We start from the raw sequence: 20,790 nt of genomic DNA, 5'->3' as shown, positions 1-20,790 counted from the left end.
AAAGAAAGAAAGAAAGAAAGAAAGAAAGAAAGAAAGAAAGAAAGAAAAAAGAAAAGAAAGAAAGAAAAAAGAAAAGAAAAGAAAAGAAAGAAAAGAGTCATATAGAATGCACCTCAGAATCTTCCCTCTGAGTGAGTGGGAAACAGTGATTCTTACCTTTTGACTTGCATCCCTCACTGGTTAAGGACTGTCCCTGTGAGACATTAAATCCCTGGCACATCTAGGCTGCCTTGAGTCCAGCTGATAAACCTTCCTGTGTCAAATAAAATTCTTAGAAGAGTGGTTTGGGACAGGTTCCTGTAGCCTCAAGCCGTCAGGGGACATCCACCACAGTTGAGGAGGCCCAGGTGGGCTTTTGGGCAAGACATCAACACCAACACCATCTGCTGCCAGGCCTCATGAGAGGGATGACTGATTTGATGCATGGCTGATCCCATCCCCTAAGAGACAGCCACTTCCCAAAATCACTGTGAGCTTAGGTTCAAGTCAAAATTAAGAGAATAAAGTTGAAGTGTATGAGGAAGGACCACATACTCCCACTTCTCAGGTCTCTAGGGAATAACATTTCTAGAGCAGTGATTCCGAAACTTGGTCAGAATCATGAGGAGAGTTTGTTAAAACACGAATCACTCTACCTCATGCACAGAGCTTCTGATTCGGTAGTTGTGGGTGCACCCTGAGAATCTGCCTTAAAAACAAGTTGCTGATGCTGCTTGCCCAAGAACCACAGAGAATCTCTGAGCCAGAGTAACCTTCAAGGCTTTTATTTCTCTCATCTTTTCCCTACTCATCAGGAAAGGAGGAGTGAGAAGGGGGAGGTAGGCCTCCCACCACCTGCTTTCTGGATCTTACTGCTAGCGGCAAGGTTTTATTCCCATCTGCACTTTGGCTATACAGATAAAGCTTGGCAGGGAAGGCTGCCTGTGACTGGAGAAGGAAGTTCAAGTCTATGATGCAAGACAAAGCAGGCCATTGTTGCCCAGACTTAAGCCACTTTCTCTAAACAGCTTTGTCAGTAAAGAAGGTGATGCTTCCATACCTTTACATCTGGCTCTAGTGTCTTTTTTTCGATGTTTTCAAACTTTGAAGGAGAAAAAATGGAGGTGTTCTATATAGACATCCTATAAAACCAGCAATTTTGTGAACACATTTCTGACATGAGCAGGAAAAAAAAAAAATCCACTTGATATTATGTGTGAGGTCTTAAAACAATATGAACGAGAGGGTGCCTGGGTGGCTCAGTTGGTTAAGCGACTGCTTTCGGCTCAGGTCATGATCCTGGAGTCCCTGGATCGAGTCCCGCATCGGGCTCCCTGCTCGGCAGGGGTCTGCTTCTCCCTCTGGCCCTCCCCCCTCTCATGGGCTCTCTCTCATTCTCTCTCTCTCAAATAAATAAATAAAATCTTTAAAAAAAAAAAAACAATATGAACGAGAGAGAAATTACAGCATATATTATGGGTCTGTTGTGAATATAGACAAGCTTTCTGCCCAGAGGGTAGTGTAAACACTGAATGACTTTTAAAATTTCAAACATTCTGTATCATAAGCTGAAGATCTAAAGACGATTTGCTTTATGTAAAAAGAAAAGGAAAAGCAGGAAATGAATTCCACTGGCAGAGTCAAGCTCCTTTGATTTATACATGTTTCTTCTGACAAGGACACAGAAGCACTCTCATATTTCAATAATTTAATTTTGCATTGTTTGAAAGGAAACAGGGCTATTGATAGACTTATTTGGCTTGCACCCTAGGATATTTAAATAGACTTTGCACTTCAAAAACACTTTCACAAATTCCAATAACTTGTGGTATTTTCAGATATTTTTATGGTAATTGATGATATATTTTATTTTTATTACTAATTGAAAAATTGTTCAGATAAATATGTTAAGTTTTCTACAAAAACTTAATTTTCTAGAGCCCTTTTTAACCTTTTATGAAAAGTGGATCAAGAGTAGAAAATGAGTCAAACCAGTTTAGAGATTTATTCGGTCTATAAATGTGCCATTTGGCTAATCTGATTTGCATTTTCTTGTATTTTCATTGTATTTTTCCAGTGTCACAGCTCATTCCCAACTATTCTTCTGTTATTGGCCTATAACAATATTCTGAGTGATCTCAAGTTTATTCTACTTATTTATACACAAAATTACATTTAAAGTTATTATCCCAAATATAAAACACCATAAAGCCAAAGGAAAGGAAAACACCAAAAAAAGGAGAAATCACTTGTTTAGCAAATCACTTGTTCAGCTGCTGCTTTACTGCTAATCCTACCATTTCTAAGTATAAAGTGTCATTGTTCTACTACTGTTTTGCAAAATGTTTTGATACACCAGACATTTTTGTGACAAAGATGACCACTTACCTACCCAATATTTATTCCTCCTTGTAAATAAATGAACCCTTAATTGTTGTGGATGGCAAAATAACAAGGCCAAAGAAATATACTTTAATCTCTGCATTTAGAGAGGGTTAATGGACGTTACTGTCGGTACTTCCATTAAAGTTATTTCAAGAGGGCTCTCTCAGGTGACAGACATTATTTTTCCTTCCTCTTTCTTCTTTTTGTCGAAATAGGAACATGATGATTGGAATTTTCACTGCCATTTGGAAAACATGGGATGACACGGAGAATGGAAACCATGTTCTAACCACAGCAAGGGAAGCAAAGTATAATGATGACGTGATGGAGTTGCCTTCTGAAGCATCTCATCTGGGCTTCTTTTATGCATAAGAAAAACACAGCAGTATCTTCTTTAAGCCCCTGTTGTTTGGGGTCTCTGTTATAGTGCCCAAAGCTAATCTCTGACTGATACACATATAATACATTTTCTACTTAGCCTTCTGGATTTTTCAAATAGGTTTAAATATTAAAGATGATCCTGAAAATGCACTTATTATCTTCGCTCCTTGATAAAAATGCAGTAGAAAAAGGTTTTGATCTACTGTGGTTGATGTTGATGAATTAATGTTATTCTTCACTTCATTTCTCCTTTTTAGCTAAGACTAGAACTGGAAAGTTAGATTTAGAACAGCAGTTTCCTGAACACCTATCAAACCTTAGTGGTTCATACATTCCTTTGTATAACTTGACCTAACTAAAAGTGTTTCTGATAAAGAGAAATTGTCAGACACCTTAAGAAAATGCTTTGAGTGAAGGTACTGCATTTCGCTCTCTCTAGTACCCCATTCTAGTAGTACTTGTTCAACTTGGAAACACCAGTCAGTATTTTACTTCATTTCATATTTCTCATGGTGTCACTGCTTTCCTTACCTACCCCTTTCCTTACCTTACCACTTCTATGGTCCATCATTATAATCATTCTCTTATAAACTTGTTTATTTTCATGCTTTATTTTCCTCATGCTTGTCTCTCTCCCACTTACTCACCTGACAAAATAAAATGCTGATTAAACCCAAATCTCTTCTTTCTATGATTGCAAATGCACAGCCAACCACAACTGAAGGAAAACATACTAATATATATCACCTCAAGGACACCCAGAGATCTGCCTGACATACCAACTACCGGCTGCTATTTCTATCACCCTCCTTCTCTGCAAGGTAATTATTTTATATCTCTTCCTCTGCTCAAACAAGCTCTTACAAACTCCTCACTTTCAATAGTTGGTATTCCTGACTACACTGAAGAAATCCAAGCAATGCAAAGAGGAGTATTTCCTCATGCTCCCACCCTGAGCATCTGTTCCCAAATAATCTGTCTTGCTCCCTGTTTCAACAGATTAACTATTCATCTTCCAAAGACCAATCCTCCCATGTGTGCACTAATTACATCAATTTTTAAAAAACTTGACTACTGCAATTTTCCCTTTTTTCTCTTAAATGATCTGCATTTCCTCTTTACCAGATTATTCACATCAGCATAAAAAAGTATCATATCTGCAATTTTTATAAATTCCCCCCCTTTAACTAAACATCACTCTCAAGCTACTACAGTTCCTCTCTATTCAATCTCAACCAATGTTCAGCAATAATATTATCATTTTCCCTCTTTGCAAACCCCATGCCTTCATAAGAACATTTAATGAAGGATTTTGAAGCAGATTAAACATAGTAGGAGGTGATAGAAAGAGAAGGGTTTTACTCCCAGGTTCAGGGATCTTTGTTTCTAGAAGAGGGAAAGCATTCGATCTCAGCAGCAGTCAGTGCTAATATTGGAGTCCTCTAAATTAATTCATAATGTTAAGACCGATGGTCATGGCTCTGTTGCTGACACCTCATGGTCCCTTTATTCCCACATTCCATCTTCAGAAAAACCTTGAGATCAGAGAGGAAGCAGTTCATTCACAAGGAGGGGATAAAACAGGGAAGCTACATTTCTCCAGTGCTGTTCAAGGCACATCTTGCAACACAAAAGCCTGTAGTTTGGTTCAAAGCCTTCTTACTGGGCTTCCCAGCCGAAGCATGCAAATGAGTAAGTTATGTAAGAAGACTGCTTCAGACATGAATGGGGAGCAGAGACTCCTAAAGAACAGTTATTTGGAATGGTTCTCATGCTTTACCAAGCATCACAATTACCTAGGAAGTTTGCCAAAATGCAGATTTCAAATTAATTTCCAGAAAGTGCTGGTGGAGTCCAGAGTTCTACATTTTTTATAATTTTTTCATGTGATTCTGATTCTGCTAGAACATGAACCATGCACTGCTCTACAAACTACTAAGAACTCAAGTAGCTGGTCCTTAGACTGAGAGAAGTAGAACTGGGAGTGAATATAAAAGATAGAACTAATTGTAAGCCAAAACAAAAGTGGAGAATCTCTCAAAAAACAAACAAATAGCTCAGAGCATTAGTTTTGTCAAAGAGGCTATTAGTCTGTAAACAATCACAACAAAGAGGGAGGTGAGAACCAGATTTGCAACAACAACCATTTTCCAGGATGCCGCATCTAGATAGAGAACATCCCCCCACACAGACTTGTTCTGTCCTCTCAAGATTGTGTATCCTCAGGTAAAATTGCTGTATCCAAAGTCCAAATCCAAACATCTGAGAACACTGGGAATAGCGTGCATCACCTCCTTTGTACCTTGTCTGCTCTCTTCACTGGCTTCCTTGAAAGTTCGCTTCCAAACCTTGACTCATGTCTAGTTACAACTGGTTACAATTCCCATGTGTGCACTAATTAGGCATTAGAAACCAAGGCCTAGATCTGCTTCTGTTGAGTGCCTCTAACAGTCAGACCATAAACTCTCCAATCTTTTCAAACTTTTTTCAGCATTTTTTAATTGATTTTTCAAGACACACTTTCCATCACAAGGTGCTCATTCTAAGTCTTCTTTTCTCCACTTATTAACCTCAGCTCCAAGGCTCAATCCTCAATATGAATATTTATACTCATTCTTAAGGTGACCTCGTCAAGCTCAAACATATGACTTTAAAATAGTTTATGCACATTGATATTACCTAAATATACAACTTTAGACTGTTATTCTCCTTTGATCTCCAGACTTATACTAAATTGCATACTTGATTTCCATCTAGAACTTATATTAAAGTCAACTTGTCCAAAAAAATATATATATATATTAATCTCACTCAGTCTCCAAATACGCTTCTTCTATATTCAGTTAATGTCACAAGGATATATCTAAATGCTTCAAATTTGGGGGGTTTATTGTTAAAAAAATCTCTCTTATATTTGAATGCCATTCCTCAGCAATATCATCAGATCTACTTTCAATAAATATTCTAAATTTAACCACTCTTTACCTCTTCATCATTAACACTATATTTTAAGCCACGATTATCTCTTCCCTAGACTATTAAAATATTTTTTTAACAGATCTCAATGCTTCCAGTCATTTTAAAACAAATCAGAATATGTCATTTCATACACTAAATACTTTGATGGCTTCCCACATTACACTTAGAATGGGAATCCAAATATTTAATTAGGTCCCCAGGGATCCACGTGATCTGACCCTGGGCTACCTCACCAAGCTCATATCTGTCACTCCCCTCTTAATTCATACAAACTACGCTAGCCATCTTGCTGTTCCTATGGCAAGCCAAGTAAGTTTCTGCTTCTTTTTAGTAAATCATAAAGTAATATATATATATATATGTATATATATATATACATATATATATATCAATATGGAAGTGAATCAGTGTGAATTAATGTATCATACATACGATCCTGTATCATCAATTGAACTAAATAGCTAAAATTTGAATTAAATCAGAAAAAGGAAAAAGCCCTCTGATTAAAAGAGTAATATCAGGGATGCCTGGGTGGCTCAGTTGGTTATGCCTCTGCTTTTAGCTCAGGTCCCAGGTCCTGGGATTGAGCCCAAGTCCAGCTCCCTTCTCACCCAAGAGTCAGCTTCTCCCTCCCCCTCTGCCTCTCCCCCCCAACCACATGCTCTCTCTCTCTCTCAAATGAATAAATAAATAAAAATCTTAGGAAAAAAGAATATCAGCCTACATGGCCAATGTTCACAGCCATTAAATTAACGATTTAGAGCATAACATTTGCTGTAGATAAATAGCAGTTTTTTATATCATTAATAAGATCAACCAGATAATCTGATTAAAATTTCATGCTTAATTTTTTCAGTTTCTAAAATTTATATGGTTGTCTACTTGTTGATATTTAAATTTCAAAAAGTAATTTAAATTTCTTATGCTTTAAATTTCCAATTAGAATGAGTTACGTTGTACTATTTCACGATGAAAAAAGTGGTAAAATTTATAGCATTTATTCACTCAACCACCTGTTTTTTTAAATTGAAAAAGGTTTTACATTAACAATAAGTCTCAAAACAAAACAAAACAAAAACTGAGGCCTTGCCAAACTAAAAAAATTGAAGTCTTGCCTTCCTAATCGAGTGTGATATTCTTTGAATATATAGTGAAGCATAAAGCAATGATATCAACACATGTTTCTTACCATTTACTTGAAAGATGTGAGTCTGAAAGACTTGTTCATAGCCATATGCATAACAGGTGTAATTGCCCATGTGGGTTGTGGTAACCTTAGTAATGTACAAGGACCCATCATCTCCAAAGTCCTATAGAAATAAAATAAAATGAAATAAAATGAGATCTTTGTATTTAAAATGTATTTTAACAATTCACGTTTTTAAAAAAGTGTATTCAGGAGCAAAGTAAATAGACTAAAAAATTGTTTTTAAATTATCAGAATGATCATTGTTAGTCTTATCGAGTTGGAAGACCTATAATTACCGTAGTCTCAAGACATGTTTTATTTTAAGAAGTATAATTTCACTCATACATACAGCTTTTTTAGTATTTATTTGAATTATATGAGTTTATGTATAAAGTAACTCAATTCCCACATATTTGTTTTCTAATTTAGGTTATAGCAGTTTCCCCTTATCCATGGTTCTGTTTTCCCCAGTTTCAGTTAGCCATAGTCACCCGCAGTCTGGAAGTAGATGATTATCCTTCTGATGTATCATAAGGAGGTCAGTGGTAGCGTCACACTAAATCACGATGTCTACATCGTTCACCTTGTTTCATCTCATCATGGAGGTATTTTATCATCTCACATCATTACAAGAAGTAGCATGATTACAGTACAATAAGATATCTTGAGAGAGATCACATTCATATAGCTTTTATTACAGTATATTGTTATAATTTTTCTATTTTATTATTATTGTTGTTAACCTCTTACTCTGCCTGATTTATAAATTAAACTCTATCATAGGTATGTATGTAGAGGAAAAAACATAGAAAATATATATAGGGTTTGATACTATACACAGTTTTAGGCATCCCCTGGGGGTCCTGGAACATAACTCCTCAGGATAAGAGGGGATGGCTATACCTTTTTAATTAATAAAGCTGTAAAATGACTTTTTTTCTTATTTGTAGCTAAAATAAATAGCTCTTAATTATATTCTTTACACTAATAATTGTCTATTAATTTTTATATCCTTTAATTATATATTTACCCAGAAAAAAATGATAAAAGCAGTATGGTGTCAGAGATAAAATTTATAGACAAACTGATAGAATATGATTTTTTAAACCCCAGAAACAATCAATATATTAAAACAAAACAACCATACTATGGAAATAAATGTGTGACCATTTTGGAAAAAAGAAAGAAAAAAATCTCACACTGTTTGTCAAAGTTAAACCAAGAAGCACCTCTGGAATAGCAAAGACTAGACAGAAAATCTTCTCTTCCATAAAGGCCATGAATACACTGCAGCAATTGTCAAAATCAACTTTTCAGAACAATGGAAATAGATAAAAAGCGCTTGCACCAATCTACAGAGCATTTACTCCAAAAAATAGTTGCATCTCAATACGAACAAAGAGATTTATGGCATCCCTCTCTCCACAGCTGCATGGACGCCTTGCGCCATCAGCTTTGTAATTCTGCCCGCTGTGAAAACCATCATCTTAGTACACACTAGACGGGGAAGAAAAGGCTTGGAGCTCCTCCAAGGTCCCATCCCCGGAGAACTGTCACCATTTGACTTATCTAGCAGCCCACTGAAAACTTCCATTTTTGTGATTTCTTTTTATTTGAGCAAGACTTTGAGCTCAGTCTGTGTAAACAGTCCTATCCCTAAGGCCTTTATTGAAAAGAAACAACAGTGATTGTTTAACATTACAGCTTCTTATGATGGAGATACTGACTGGAGATAACAATAGGGGCACCAAACCAAACCAATTTGTTTTTTGTTTTTTTTTTTACATTTTAGAATTAGGAAAAGAATCCCCAATCCTTCATCTCTGATTGGCTTTGAGGCCCTGCACAGACAGAAAGTGAAGACTAAGGCAGACTTGTAACTGCCTATGGGAGCATTGAGTGCATAACACAAAACAGAAATAGAGCACCCTGGCCAAGTCTAAAAGACTTATTGATTCAACACATTTAATTAAATATCTGTTCAATCATTAGCTCATCACTAAACCGAGCAAAGATTTCAGTAACTAAATATAGGAAACTAAAGAAAAATAGATAAATTCCACTTCAACAAAATTAAAAACCTGTGCTTCCCAAAGAATATTATCAAGAAAGTGAAAAGATTTCCAACAGAATGGGAGAAAATATTTACAAATCATTTACCTTATAAGGGCTTGTATCCAGATATATATATATATATATATATATATATATATATATATATATATATATATATATATACATACACACACATATATATAACTATTACAATTGAACAATAAAAGAACAAATAATCCAATTAAAACAATGAGCAAAGAACTTGAATAGATATCCATCAAAAAAGAATTACATATGGACAATAGGCACATATAAGGATAATCAGAATCATTAGTCATTAGGAAAAGGCAAATAAAAACCACTACGAAATACCACTTCACACCTACTAGGATGGCTAAAATAAAAAAGACAGTAACAATTGTTGAAGAGGATGTGGGAAAATTGGAACCTTCAAACACTGCTGATGAGAATATTAAATGGAATACCTACTTGGAATAATAGTTTTGGCAGCTCCTCAAAAACTTAAACAGAGTTAAAAGTTCAACTTAAACTTCCTTAAACAGATTCCTAGGAACGTACTCAAAAGAAAAAAAAAAAAAAATCCATACACAAACTGTACATAAATGTTCATAGTAGCTTTACCCATATTAACCAAAAAGTGAAAACAACTCAAATACCTATAAATTGATGAATGGATAAACACGAAGTGATATGTTTATATATAATAGAATATTATTCGGCAATACAAAGGAATAAAGTACTGATATATACTACAGAATGAATGGATGTTGAAAACATTATGCTAAATCAAAGAAACCAAATTCAAAAAGGCACAAATTGTATGAGTTTATTTATATGAAATGTCCAGAATGGCCAAATCCATAGAAATAGAAAGTAGATTAATGGTTACCAGGAGCTGAGGGGATGGGGTGATAGGAAATGAGTGCTAGTAAGTATGGAGCCTTTTTTGGAGTGAGGAAAATATTCTAAACTTTGATAGCTATTATGGCGGCACAATTTTCAGAAAATACTAAAAACCACTGAACTAGACATTTTTATTTATTTTTTTTTTTTTATTTTTTTTAAAGGTTTTATTTATTTGACAGAGAGAGAGACAGCGAGAGAGGGAACACAAGCAGGGGGAGTGGGAGAGGGAGAAGCAGGCTTCCCGCTGAGCAGGGAGCCCGATGTGGGACTCGATCCCGGGACTCCAGGATCATGACCTGAGCCGAAGGCAGACGCTTAACGACTGAGCCACCCAGGCGCCCCTGAACTAGACATTTTTAAAGGGGTTAATTTTATGAAGATTACATTTCAATAAAGCTGTTACTAAAAATAAGTTATATACAGAATATTTATATATATATATATGTTAAAATAAAACTATATATCAGTTTGGTCAATAGAATCTTTATTTATTAGAAAAATTTAGAAATCAAGAAAGAAAGAATGACCAAAATATGCTTATGTAAACACTTACATAATAAACACTTCTGCATTACAAAACATTGTAAGCATTAAAAGAAAGAAAATTAACCACAGGTTATCTATGCAAAATATTAAAAAAAATGCATTTTAATACTTATTTAAGTAGTAGTTATTATATGTCAGATACTGCTCCAAGTAATTCATAAATATTGACATATTTGATCCATATAACAAACCTACGAATCTACTAAAGAGAACCTACTAAATTCCTCTCAAGTTACAGCAGTGGATACTAAGATGTTAAGTAAACTCCTTAGTTTCTCTTGGCCCCTAATTAGTAGAACTAGGATTTGGAACCAGGTAGGCTTACCCCGGAGGCTGTGCTTTAAACCCCTACATTATGCTGACTTACTTGTCAATCACAGATTCAAGTAGGAATCTGTGGAAAAGAGAAACAAAGAAGAAAGTCAAGATAAGATGCCCAAAACAAAGGAAGTCGATTACACCGGTTAGTCTGAAGGAAAGAGGCTAGAAATATAGTGAAAGCACATATTGAAAAGAAAGAAGGAAAGCTGATAGATCTGAGGCTTAAGTCAAAAGACAACAGCATTTAAAATAAGTCAACAGCCGTGTCTCTTCCCTTTCTCAGCAGCAGAAAATGATGATGACTGGTAAGGGTGCTGTTGTACTCACTCTTCTCAAGACGAAATTGGCAAATTTTCAACACCCTTTACTACTAAATACTACTATAAGGTTTTTTTATATATATGGTAACTATTAGGATTTACCCTTTAAGAATTGTTTGGTGGGGCAGCTGGGTGGCTCAGTCAGTTAAGAGACCAACTCTTGATTTTGGCTCATGATCTCAGGGTCTTGAGATCAAACCCCACCTGATCAGCAGGGAGTCTGCTTGAGATTCTCTCTCTCCCTCACCCTCTGTCCCTCCTCCTGCTTGTGTGCTCTTTCTCTCTCTCTCTAAAATAAATAAATAATCTTAAAAAAAAACAATTCCTTGTTTATTGTTTCTTCCAACTTTTAACTTTGGAGTTTGCTATTTTTCATGTTCATTCCCCAAATTTTTAATGCATTCTTTAACTTTTGTGTAAAATAATTTGATTTGAAGATTGTTTCATTCCTTATATCAACTTTATGATTAGAAAGGCTTTTTTCATGCTGAGTTAATAGAAATATTCCCCAACATTTCTTTCTCATTTCCTTATGTTTATAAAATTACATTTTAATCCTTTAACATTTTTTTTTAATATTTTAAAGAAGTGAACATTCATCTTTACTTTTTTCCTAAACTATAACTAATTGTATCGGCAGCATTTGGTCAGGAAACCCCCTTCCCCATTTGTAATTGTGATGTGCACTGGGTGTTATACACAACTAATGAATTGTTGAACACTACATAAAAAACTAATGATGTACTGTATGTTGGCTAACTGAACATAATATAAATAAATAAATAAATAAATAAATAAATAAATAAAACCAAAAAAAAGAAAAAAATTTATCTTTGTATCTTTAAAATATCATCGTACCTAGTGACTTACCAATATTCACATAGCAGTGCTCAAAAAATACACCGTGTATGTTTCTGACTTTACCTATATTCATACTACGTGCATTTCTTCTTTGTGTGTGTGCGCATTTCTTTTAAAAATAGCTTCCCTCTAACTGATACTCATACAGATTGATTGTAATCAAGAAAATTACTATGAAGCTATTGAACCAGGGTCCCAAAATAAGGAAAATGCTTTCTCAGTCAAGAGAGAAAGAGACAGAAGGAAGGAAACAGAGAGAGGGAGTGAGAGGAGGAGAGAAGAATAAGAATGAGAATAAGGAGGAGGGGGCAGGAAGGAGGAGAAAGGGGGAGGGTGAAGTGAAGGAGTGGCAGAAAAGAAGGAAGAAGCATACTGTATGTTGTGGCCATCAAATCATTTAGCTGAAGAACAATATTTCCTTAATAGCTGTCAAATAAAATAAAATTCCTTGACAGCATATAAGATTAATCATACCACATTTCTACAGCTGCCAGGGGGAGCTTTCACAAAGCTACAGGGAAAGCCTCGTGACCTGCACAATAGGAGAGGATTTAGAACTTGAACCCCCACAGGAGAGTCGCTATGTGATACGTATGTGTGGTAAAACTCCCTACATCACCGCAGGCCGCCATTAAAAACACTCCTTGCTCTTAGGGCAGCGCACTTTGGCTAGAGAATGGAAATGCCAAATACAAAGACTGAAGCTGTGATTCTGGTTAACACTGAAGCAGACAGTGGACATGCAACAGGATAAAATGTGGAAAAGCCAAACTTCTGTAGAAATCAACTAATAACGAGTAGAAATCAACTAATAATGATTAGAGTTACAAAATATTTTGCAAAAGATTATGACCCAAAAGTAATGACTGATAACCTAATATATGGTATTAAGATAGCCCATGTGCATAAGGTAGACAAGCAGGCAGGGGGGCAAGCGCATATAAGAAAGATTCATCGCAAGCAGAGCAAATCTTGGAGACCAAATCAGAACAAAAATGAATCCTTTCACTGGACAAGAATAACTGGAAGTAACTGTAAAAACCCAAAGAATATTTGCCATTTGCAATTATTTTTATATTCATGTATGCAAAACTATAAATAGGCCTTGTAAAGTATATTTTCAAAAAATACTTTTTAAATCTCCATCAAATCTGAAATAAACAGCTCTTCCATACGTTGTTCTACATAGCTACCTAGAAAGCATGACTCTTCCCTGTCTACTATAATCAAGATTCATGATGATATGAAAATTACCAGAGAATATAATCTTGAGAATGTTTATTTAAAGTATTTTATTGCTATGTGTTATTCTGCAACATGAAATTGCTTTAACTTAGAATATTTTCTAAATTAGCATATGTGTGACCCCCTTCTAGTTTTTATATCTTTGTTTATGTTTTTTTCCTCTTTCTTCTAAATGGATGCAAAATCTTTCAATTTCTTTCAATATACAACTTTATAATCACCTTTTCAGACAGCTTTTCTGTATAAACAAGACTTTAATATTCTCTCATCTCTTTGAGTAAGGCATGGATCTTCTCACTACACTAATATTAAACCCAATAAATACTTATTGACCACTTAAATATGTAAAGTGCTAAGCTAAATAATTTATAAAATTACCAAATTTCATCCTTTATACAATCTTTTTCGAATGCATTTCTGTTAGTCCCATTTTATATATAAGAAAAGTGAAATATGCTGATGTTAAGTTCGGGGTTACCAACTCCTATGGTCTGAATGTTTGTGTCCCCTTCTCAATTCATGTATTGAAATTCTAATATGCCCAATATGGTATAAGGAGATTGGGCCTTTGGGAGATGATTTAATCACAAGAGTGGAACCTTTGTGAATGGGATTAGTGCTCTTTTATTTATTTATTTATTAAGATTTTATTTATTTATTTGACAGAGACACAGCGAGAGAGGGAACACAAGCAGGGGGAATGGGAGAGGGGGAAGCAGGCTTCCCGCTAAGCAGGGAGCCCGATGTGGGGCTCAATCCCAGGACCCTGGGACAATGACCTGAGCCGAAGGCAGGCGCTTAACAACTGAGCCACCCAGGCACCCTGGGATTAGTGCTCTTTTAAAAGAGACCCAACATATATCCCTCACCCTTTCTACCATTTCAAGCCACAGGGAGAAGCCAGTGGATATGAACCAGAAAGATGGCTCTCACCAGTACATTAATATGGTAGTGCTTTGATCTTTGATTTCTCAGCTCCAGAACTGTGGGAAATAAGTTCCTGTCATTTATGCTATCCAGTCTGTACAATTTTGTTATGGCAGCCCAATGGACGAAGACACCACCGAAGTGAGGGGTCTAGTGCAGAATGGAACTGCTGCAGAATTGAACTACCTCCCTTTATGATGTAATTCTTAACATATCTTCCTTTTTCCAGATTCTCCATTATTTTAGCCAAACCTCAAAATTACCTTTGAGTTCTTTTTAATATAAATTTTGAGAATATATATAAGTATATATACTATATATAAAATACATATACAGATACATCAATCTTACTCTTTACCTCCATCCTGATTCAGCACTTCTAATCTTTAAATCTTTCATTTTCTTGGCATTTTTCTAATCATAAATAGATTAAATCAAACGTGCAATTTTGATACTCAGCCATGGTTAAGAATTATGGCCTTTAAAATAGACCGTCTTTGAATTCAGGGACAAAATCTTGCACTTATTCTGGGCCCCCATTACACCTTTATAATCGTGCTGCCAATAGACACTCCATAAATATTTCTTCAGTGATTAAATCTTTATGAGCCTTGGGCGCCTGGGTGGCTCAGTTGGTTAAGCGACTACCTTCGGCTCAGGTCATGATCCTGGAGTCCTGGGATCGAGTCCCACATCGGGCTCCCTGCTCAGCAGGGAGTCTGCTTCTCCCCCTGACCCTCCCCACTCTCATGCTCTCTCTATCTCATTCTCTCTCTCAAATAAATAAATAAAATCTTTAAAAAAAAAATCTTTATGAGCCTCTACACAATTAAAAAGTTGCCTCAAGGCACTGATGTCTGCAAGGTCAATAGAAAAAAATGAAATCATTTATTTTGTTGAGTTGATTGTTTACATTCTTTTCAAAGCAGTAAAGAAGAGAACTGTGGTTAAAAAAAATCTGTAGCACATTTCTAAAATTTCAAAAAATTTTATGGCTACAATTGTCTATAATCAATTATGTAAGAATAAAAATTAAAGGATTTAACAACCTATAAATGACAAGCATTGATCACTCTGAATATGCAGGGCAGCACACATCACGAATGATTATACCAGAACATAACAACTGAAATTCAGGCCTGTATTTAACCACGAGCATCTGTTCCAATCTGAAAGAAAATCCCATCCATTAAAAAATGGTAAATTTGAAATTTAAAACTTACTTTCCTATTTCATATAATGTTCTTCATAGCTCTAAATTGCATGGTACCAGTGTTACTATACTTTAAATGAGATTTTCTATGTAATATCCATTGCTTTGATATATACTCACATTACAGTGATTTGTAATGTTGATTACGCTAGTGTGCTTTTACTTTGTAATCTCGTGTAAGCTATTTTCCTCGCTTTTTATGTGTACAAAATATATTTTCATAAAATAGCAATAAAAGTAATTTAAGCAAACATCTACATATTGAAATTGACTAAGTACTATTATCTCATGATTTATGTGATTTTTCTAAAAAAAAGAAGTTTCTCACTAGCCTATTAGACATTAATCTATCATAAATAAATACAACAGTGAAATATAAAATTCAATAATATAAATTTAATTTGTTAAATACATTATTTTCAAGTCCTTTTTTTCCCTAAAGTAGGCCATTTCATGTGTTAATTTAAAAAAGATACACTAGAAAATAAGTAACCTAATGTGGACTGAAATTATTATTTCAAGTTGATAAGCAAACAAAAAGTCAAGCAACTGCATTCTTTGGTGAGAAAACCAAAACCAAAATTATGAAAACCATGTGTAACAGTATTATTTGATGTGTATGTGAATAATTAGATTAATCGTATTTTATTTCACTGAAGAAAATAATCCTGCCCTAATTTGAAAAGATATATCTACCCCTATGTTTATTGCAACATATTTACGATCGCTAAGATATGGAAGCAGCCTAAAAGTCCATTAATAGAGAAATGGATAAAGAAGATGCGGTATGCATATACAATGGAATATTACTGAGACATTAAAAAAGAATGAAATCTTGCCATTTGTAAAAACATGAATGAACCTAGCGGGCATTATGCTAAGTGAAATGAGTCAGAGTGAAATAGACAAACATCATATGACTTTACTTATATGTGGAATCTAAAAAAACAAATGAACAAATAAAGCAAAACAGAAACAGACTCAGATACTGAAAGCAAACTGATGGTTGCCAGAGGGAGGGAGATGGGAGACAAGTGAAAAAAGTGAAGAGGATTAAGTGGCACAAACTTCAGTTATAAAATAAATAAAGCAAGAGGACATAATTCACAACATAGGATATATGTCAATAATATTGTAACAACTTCATATGGCGCTAGCTGGTAGCTAGCCCTGTTGTGGTCATGCTTTTGTAATGTATATAAATATTGAATCACTATGTTGTACACCTGAAACTAATACAATATTGCATCTCAATCATTCTTCAATAAAAAAAGGAAAGAGACCTACAAAAATTTTCCATTAATGTAATATAATAGTAAGTAATAAGATAAATTAAAAACATCTATCATTTTTATAGAACTATTATTCAAAGGATTTTACGTATACATGGAGTCAGATTTGCCATGAAGCTGAGAAAGATTGTTTCAGAGCCCCTCATTCATTCAAGCCCTTACCAAGGATCTGAAAGCAGCCATACTATGTGTTTATATTGTTATGTGTTTCTGTAAAATTTACAAATATATTGAATTTTCTGTGATTTCTTATGGTAATAAACATCTAAGTTTGTATCTAATTGCTACTTATAATTTGTATTCAATTTCTTAAATACAACATCTTCAAAATGTAGGTGCTTTAAAACTTCAAGGCCATATAACATTGAACCACCCCTGATTATATTAATTCTTTATATTTTGGCAATACTATGTTTTACACACAAAGAAGCAGAAGTCAAAAAGATGAAGTAACATATCTATGAAGACTATTTAGTTAATGATTCAATATTCAAAACTAGGCCATCTGACTCTAGAGTCCAAGTTCTGAAAGTCCATGCTTTAAAGGGGCACCTACATGGCTCAGTAGGTTAAGCCTCTGCCAACTTGATTTTGGCGTAGGTCATGATCTCAGGATCCTGAGATCTAACCCCGCATTGAACACATGGTGCTCCAGCACAGAGTCTGCTTGTCCCTCTCTGTTCCCCCGCTTGCACTCTCTCTCAAATAAAAAAGGGGGGTGCCTGGGTGGCTCAGATGGTTAAGCGTCTGCCTTCAGCTCAGGTCATGATCCCAGGGTGCTGGGATCGAGTCCCGCATCGGGCTCCCTGCTCCTTGGGAGCCTGCTTCTCCCTCTGCTTCTCTCTCTCTCTGTCTCTCATGAATAAATAAATAAAATCTTAAAAAAAAAAAAATCTTAAAAAAAAAAAGGGGGAAAGTCCATGCTTTATGGGTACAGGCATAAATATGGATGAATCCCCAGACACAATGGCAAATATATATGTAAAATACAACATGACTCAATTTATATAAAATTCAAACATGCAAAAATAAATTATATTTTAGGCATATATATATTATATACATTTATGATAAAAAATTTTAAAAAACAGCAAAGAACGACTTAACATGTAACTCATGGTAAGAGTTATATCTACAGAAAAAGAAGGGGACTATAAGAGGGAGGAGCCTATTATAGGGAGGAGCCTATAATAGGGAGGGGCTTCAAATTTACTGTTAATGCTCTCTTTTCTAAATGGTTATTGAGTCTATAATTACCAGTGCATTATTTTACTTTAAGTTGTATACACCCTTGGGTATGTGTAATATTGAAATATAAAACAACCAGTTCTATAAAAAATTCTACTAAACCTTAGATCATGTACCTCAAAATATATAGCTTCCCCTAAATATATGTAGAAAGTTCCAAGTTTCTTATTTACTCTAAATAGACAGAATTTTACTTCTTAAAATTTTAATGAAAAAAATAAACATTTAGATGTTAAACTATATTCTGGCATGTTCTGAAAGAGAACTAATCTTTATTTTGGTTTCATCAAAAATATTAATAACATAATACCAAAGGTACCTGGAATCCTGGTGACTTTGATATAATTAGTGAATTAATAACGTATATTATAAAGGTCTGGCTCCATCTTAGAGAAATGGAGAGTGTCACATCTATGCAAACAATAAGAAGCTGCACAATCTATAAAATCATCCTGTGTTCTTGAACCCATCAGAGTGCTGACTTCAAACACAACTGACTAGGGTAAAATCTGATTAAGCTGGAGTGAGCCTCCAGAAAGAGACAAGGCACAGGCAATCACCCACCTAGACCCCAGCGCTGGAAGAAAACAAGGTTGCCATACAAATGAGTGTTAAAAAAAAAAAAAAAAAGAAGTGATTTTTAATGGGTTGTTAAAAGCTGAACATACACAGTTGTGAGTATAGACCCCTGGGAGCACAAACACTTTTTTTTTTTTTAAGATTTTATTTATTTATTCACAAGAGACAGAGACAGAGAGAGAGAAGCAGAGGGAGAAACAGGCTCCCAAGGAGCAGGGAGCCCGATGTGGGACTCGATCCCAGGACCCCGGGATCATGACCTGAGCCGAAGGCAGACGCTTAACCATCTGAGCCACCCAGGCGCCCAAGGGAGCACAAACACTTGCAGCCTCTTCTCTGTGGCCCTCACTATTTGCTCATGAAAAAGACTGGGAGGCAGTAGAGATCAGGGAAAGCATCCCTCAAAGTGTAGTTCTGATGTTGTGTGACATAATCTAGTTCTGCTGCTAAGGAAAAAAATCAACAATTCTTGCCTGGAGTCTTTTCCCCAGTGGGATAAAGTTTTAAACTGCTGAAGAACGCAGCAAATCCTGTCACTTCCAGTGTGTGAAAACTTACTGAGTTTGGGAAAGGGAGAAAGGCAAGAAATCCTCTTACTTCTAGAAAATTAAAGATCGTTTACTACTGGGGGCAGGGAGGATCACCAAGAAAACTCAGCTCAAAAGACTCAGAGACACATGAACAGCCTAAAGCTAAGGTTGAATGAGAAAAAAATACAGAATTCTTTCTTGGTCCTCACCACCTAGGCTACCAAGAATCAGGAAATAAGCAATAATGCAATAACTGAATACTACTAATGGAGGGACAAGAGCATGGAGAGACAGCTTCTCTGAGGCACAAGCTCACAGGAAAAATCCAGAACTGAGGGTGGACTGAACACAATCAAGAATTTTCTCAGAGGGGCGCCTGGGTGGCTCAGTTCGTTAAGCGACTGCCTTCAGCTCCGGTCATGATCCTGGAGTCCCGGGATCGAGTCCCGCATCGGGCTCCCTGCTCGGCAGGGAGCCTGCTTCTGCCTCTGACCCTCCCCCCTCTCATGTGCTCTCTCTCTCTCATTCTCTCTGTCTCAAATAAATAAATAAAATCTTTAAAAAAAAAAAAAAAAAGAATTTTCTCAGATAATCACTCTAGCTCCCACCCTAACCAAAAGGTACCCCTAGAGGGACTTGAAGTTGGTAGTGCATTGAGGGTAATCATAGCAACCAACAAAACTGAAACATGGCTCCTTGATGAAAGTCTAGCAGAGAAAGAGTCATGCCTATTTCCAGGCATAAATACTATTTACCCTGGTCTCTACTACCCCACACAGAACTATGTGGATTTCAACTAAAAATTATGAGGCAAACAAAATTGAAAGGAAAAATAATCTGCTGTTGAGGGACAAAACAATCAATAGAGCTAATCTCAAATATAAATCTATGTTAGGAAAATCAGATAGGGGATAAAATAACTATGATTAGTATTTCACAGGCTCTAGGGGAAAAACTTGAAGACATTTGTGACTAGATGGGTAATATCAGCAGAGAAATAGAAGCAATAAGAAAGTGTCAAAGGACATGCTGGAAGTAAATTTAAACACACACATAGTAACAGAGATGAAGAGTGCTTTTGACAGGCTCATCGGTATTCATGACACATCCAAAGACTCAGTGAACTTGAATATAGGTCAATAGACATCACTCAAATGGAAACACACACAGGAAATTAGTGAAATAAAAGGGAGGGAGAGAGAGAGAACTGAGCATCCAAGAGATATAGGCCAATATCAGTTTAAAATATGTGTAATGGGAATCCTAGAAGGAAAAAAAAAAAAGAGAGAGAGAGGAAGAATGGAGAGAAAAATGCTTGCAAATGAAAAATAAGGAATTTTCCAAAAATAACAAATTTAAAAAATAACCTAGAAATATATGATACTGCTAAAGACCAAAGATAAAGAGAAATGTTAAAGGCTGTCAGGAAAAAAAAAAAAAAAAGGATATAATCATCATTAAGAAATGGCAACTCTCCGAGATTTTTGAGAATCTCAAAAGTATCAACTATCTGGTGAAAAAAAAATATGTATAATGTAGAAGAATGAATGATCTACCAGAGAAGTTAAGAAAAATCAGAGAAGTGAGGTAGCAATATGGATTCTCCAACATAAAATGAGAGTTCTCTTTGCCTGACCAAGGAAAGTTGGACCACTCAGTCATCTATTGCAAATATCAATCAATTAATTGTATGAGCATATATAAATAAAAAACACATACAATCTTAACAGAAAATGATACTATTTAAATTATAAAACTAACCATCTCTTGGTATTTGTACCTAAATAATATTCATTTCCAATCATTTTCTTTT

General features: G+C 35.3%; 1 protein-coding gene across 3 annotated transcripts in view; it reads right to left on the bottom strand.

Moving 5' to 3' along the window:
- The window catches only part of FSTL5 (follistatin like 5), a 684,607-nt gene that overhangs the window by 190,583 nt on the left and 473,234 nt on the right, over positions 1-20,790 (bottom strand). For all 3 annotated transcript variants that reach the window (XM_035022792.1, XM_035022794.1, XM_035022795.1), the window contains exon 7: positions 6,914-7,034. In XM_035022792.1, the coding sequence (XP_034878683.1) occupies positions 6,914-7,034 (121 nt within the window). The remainder of the gene's footprint in view (positions 1-6,913; positions 7,035-20,790) is intronic.

This window comes from Mirounga leonina, unplaced genomic scaffold (assembly GCF_011800145.1).
Source record: "Mirounga leonina isolate KUSES-001 unplaced genomic scaffold, KU_Mleo_1.0 Mir_176, whole genome shotgun sequence".
NCBI classification, from domain to species: domain Eukaryota; kingdom Metazoa; phylum Chordata; class Mammalia; order Carnivora; family Phocidae; genus Mirounga; species Mirounga leonina.
This window is presented reverse-complemented; position numbering and strand designations above follow the sequence as displayed.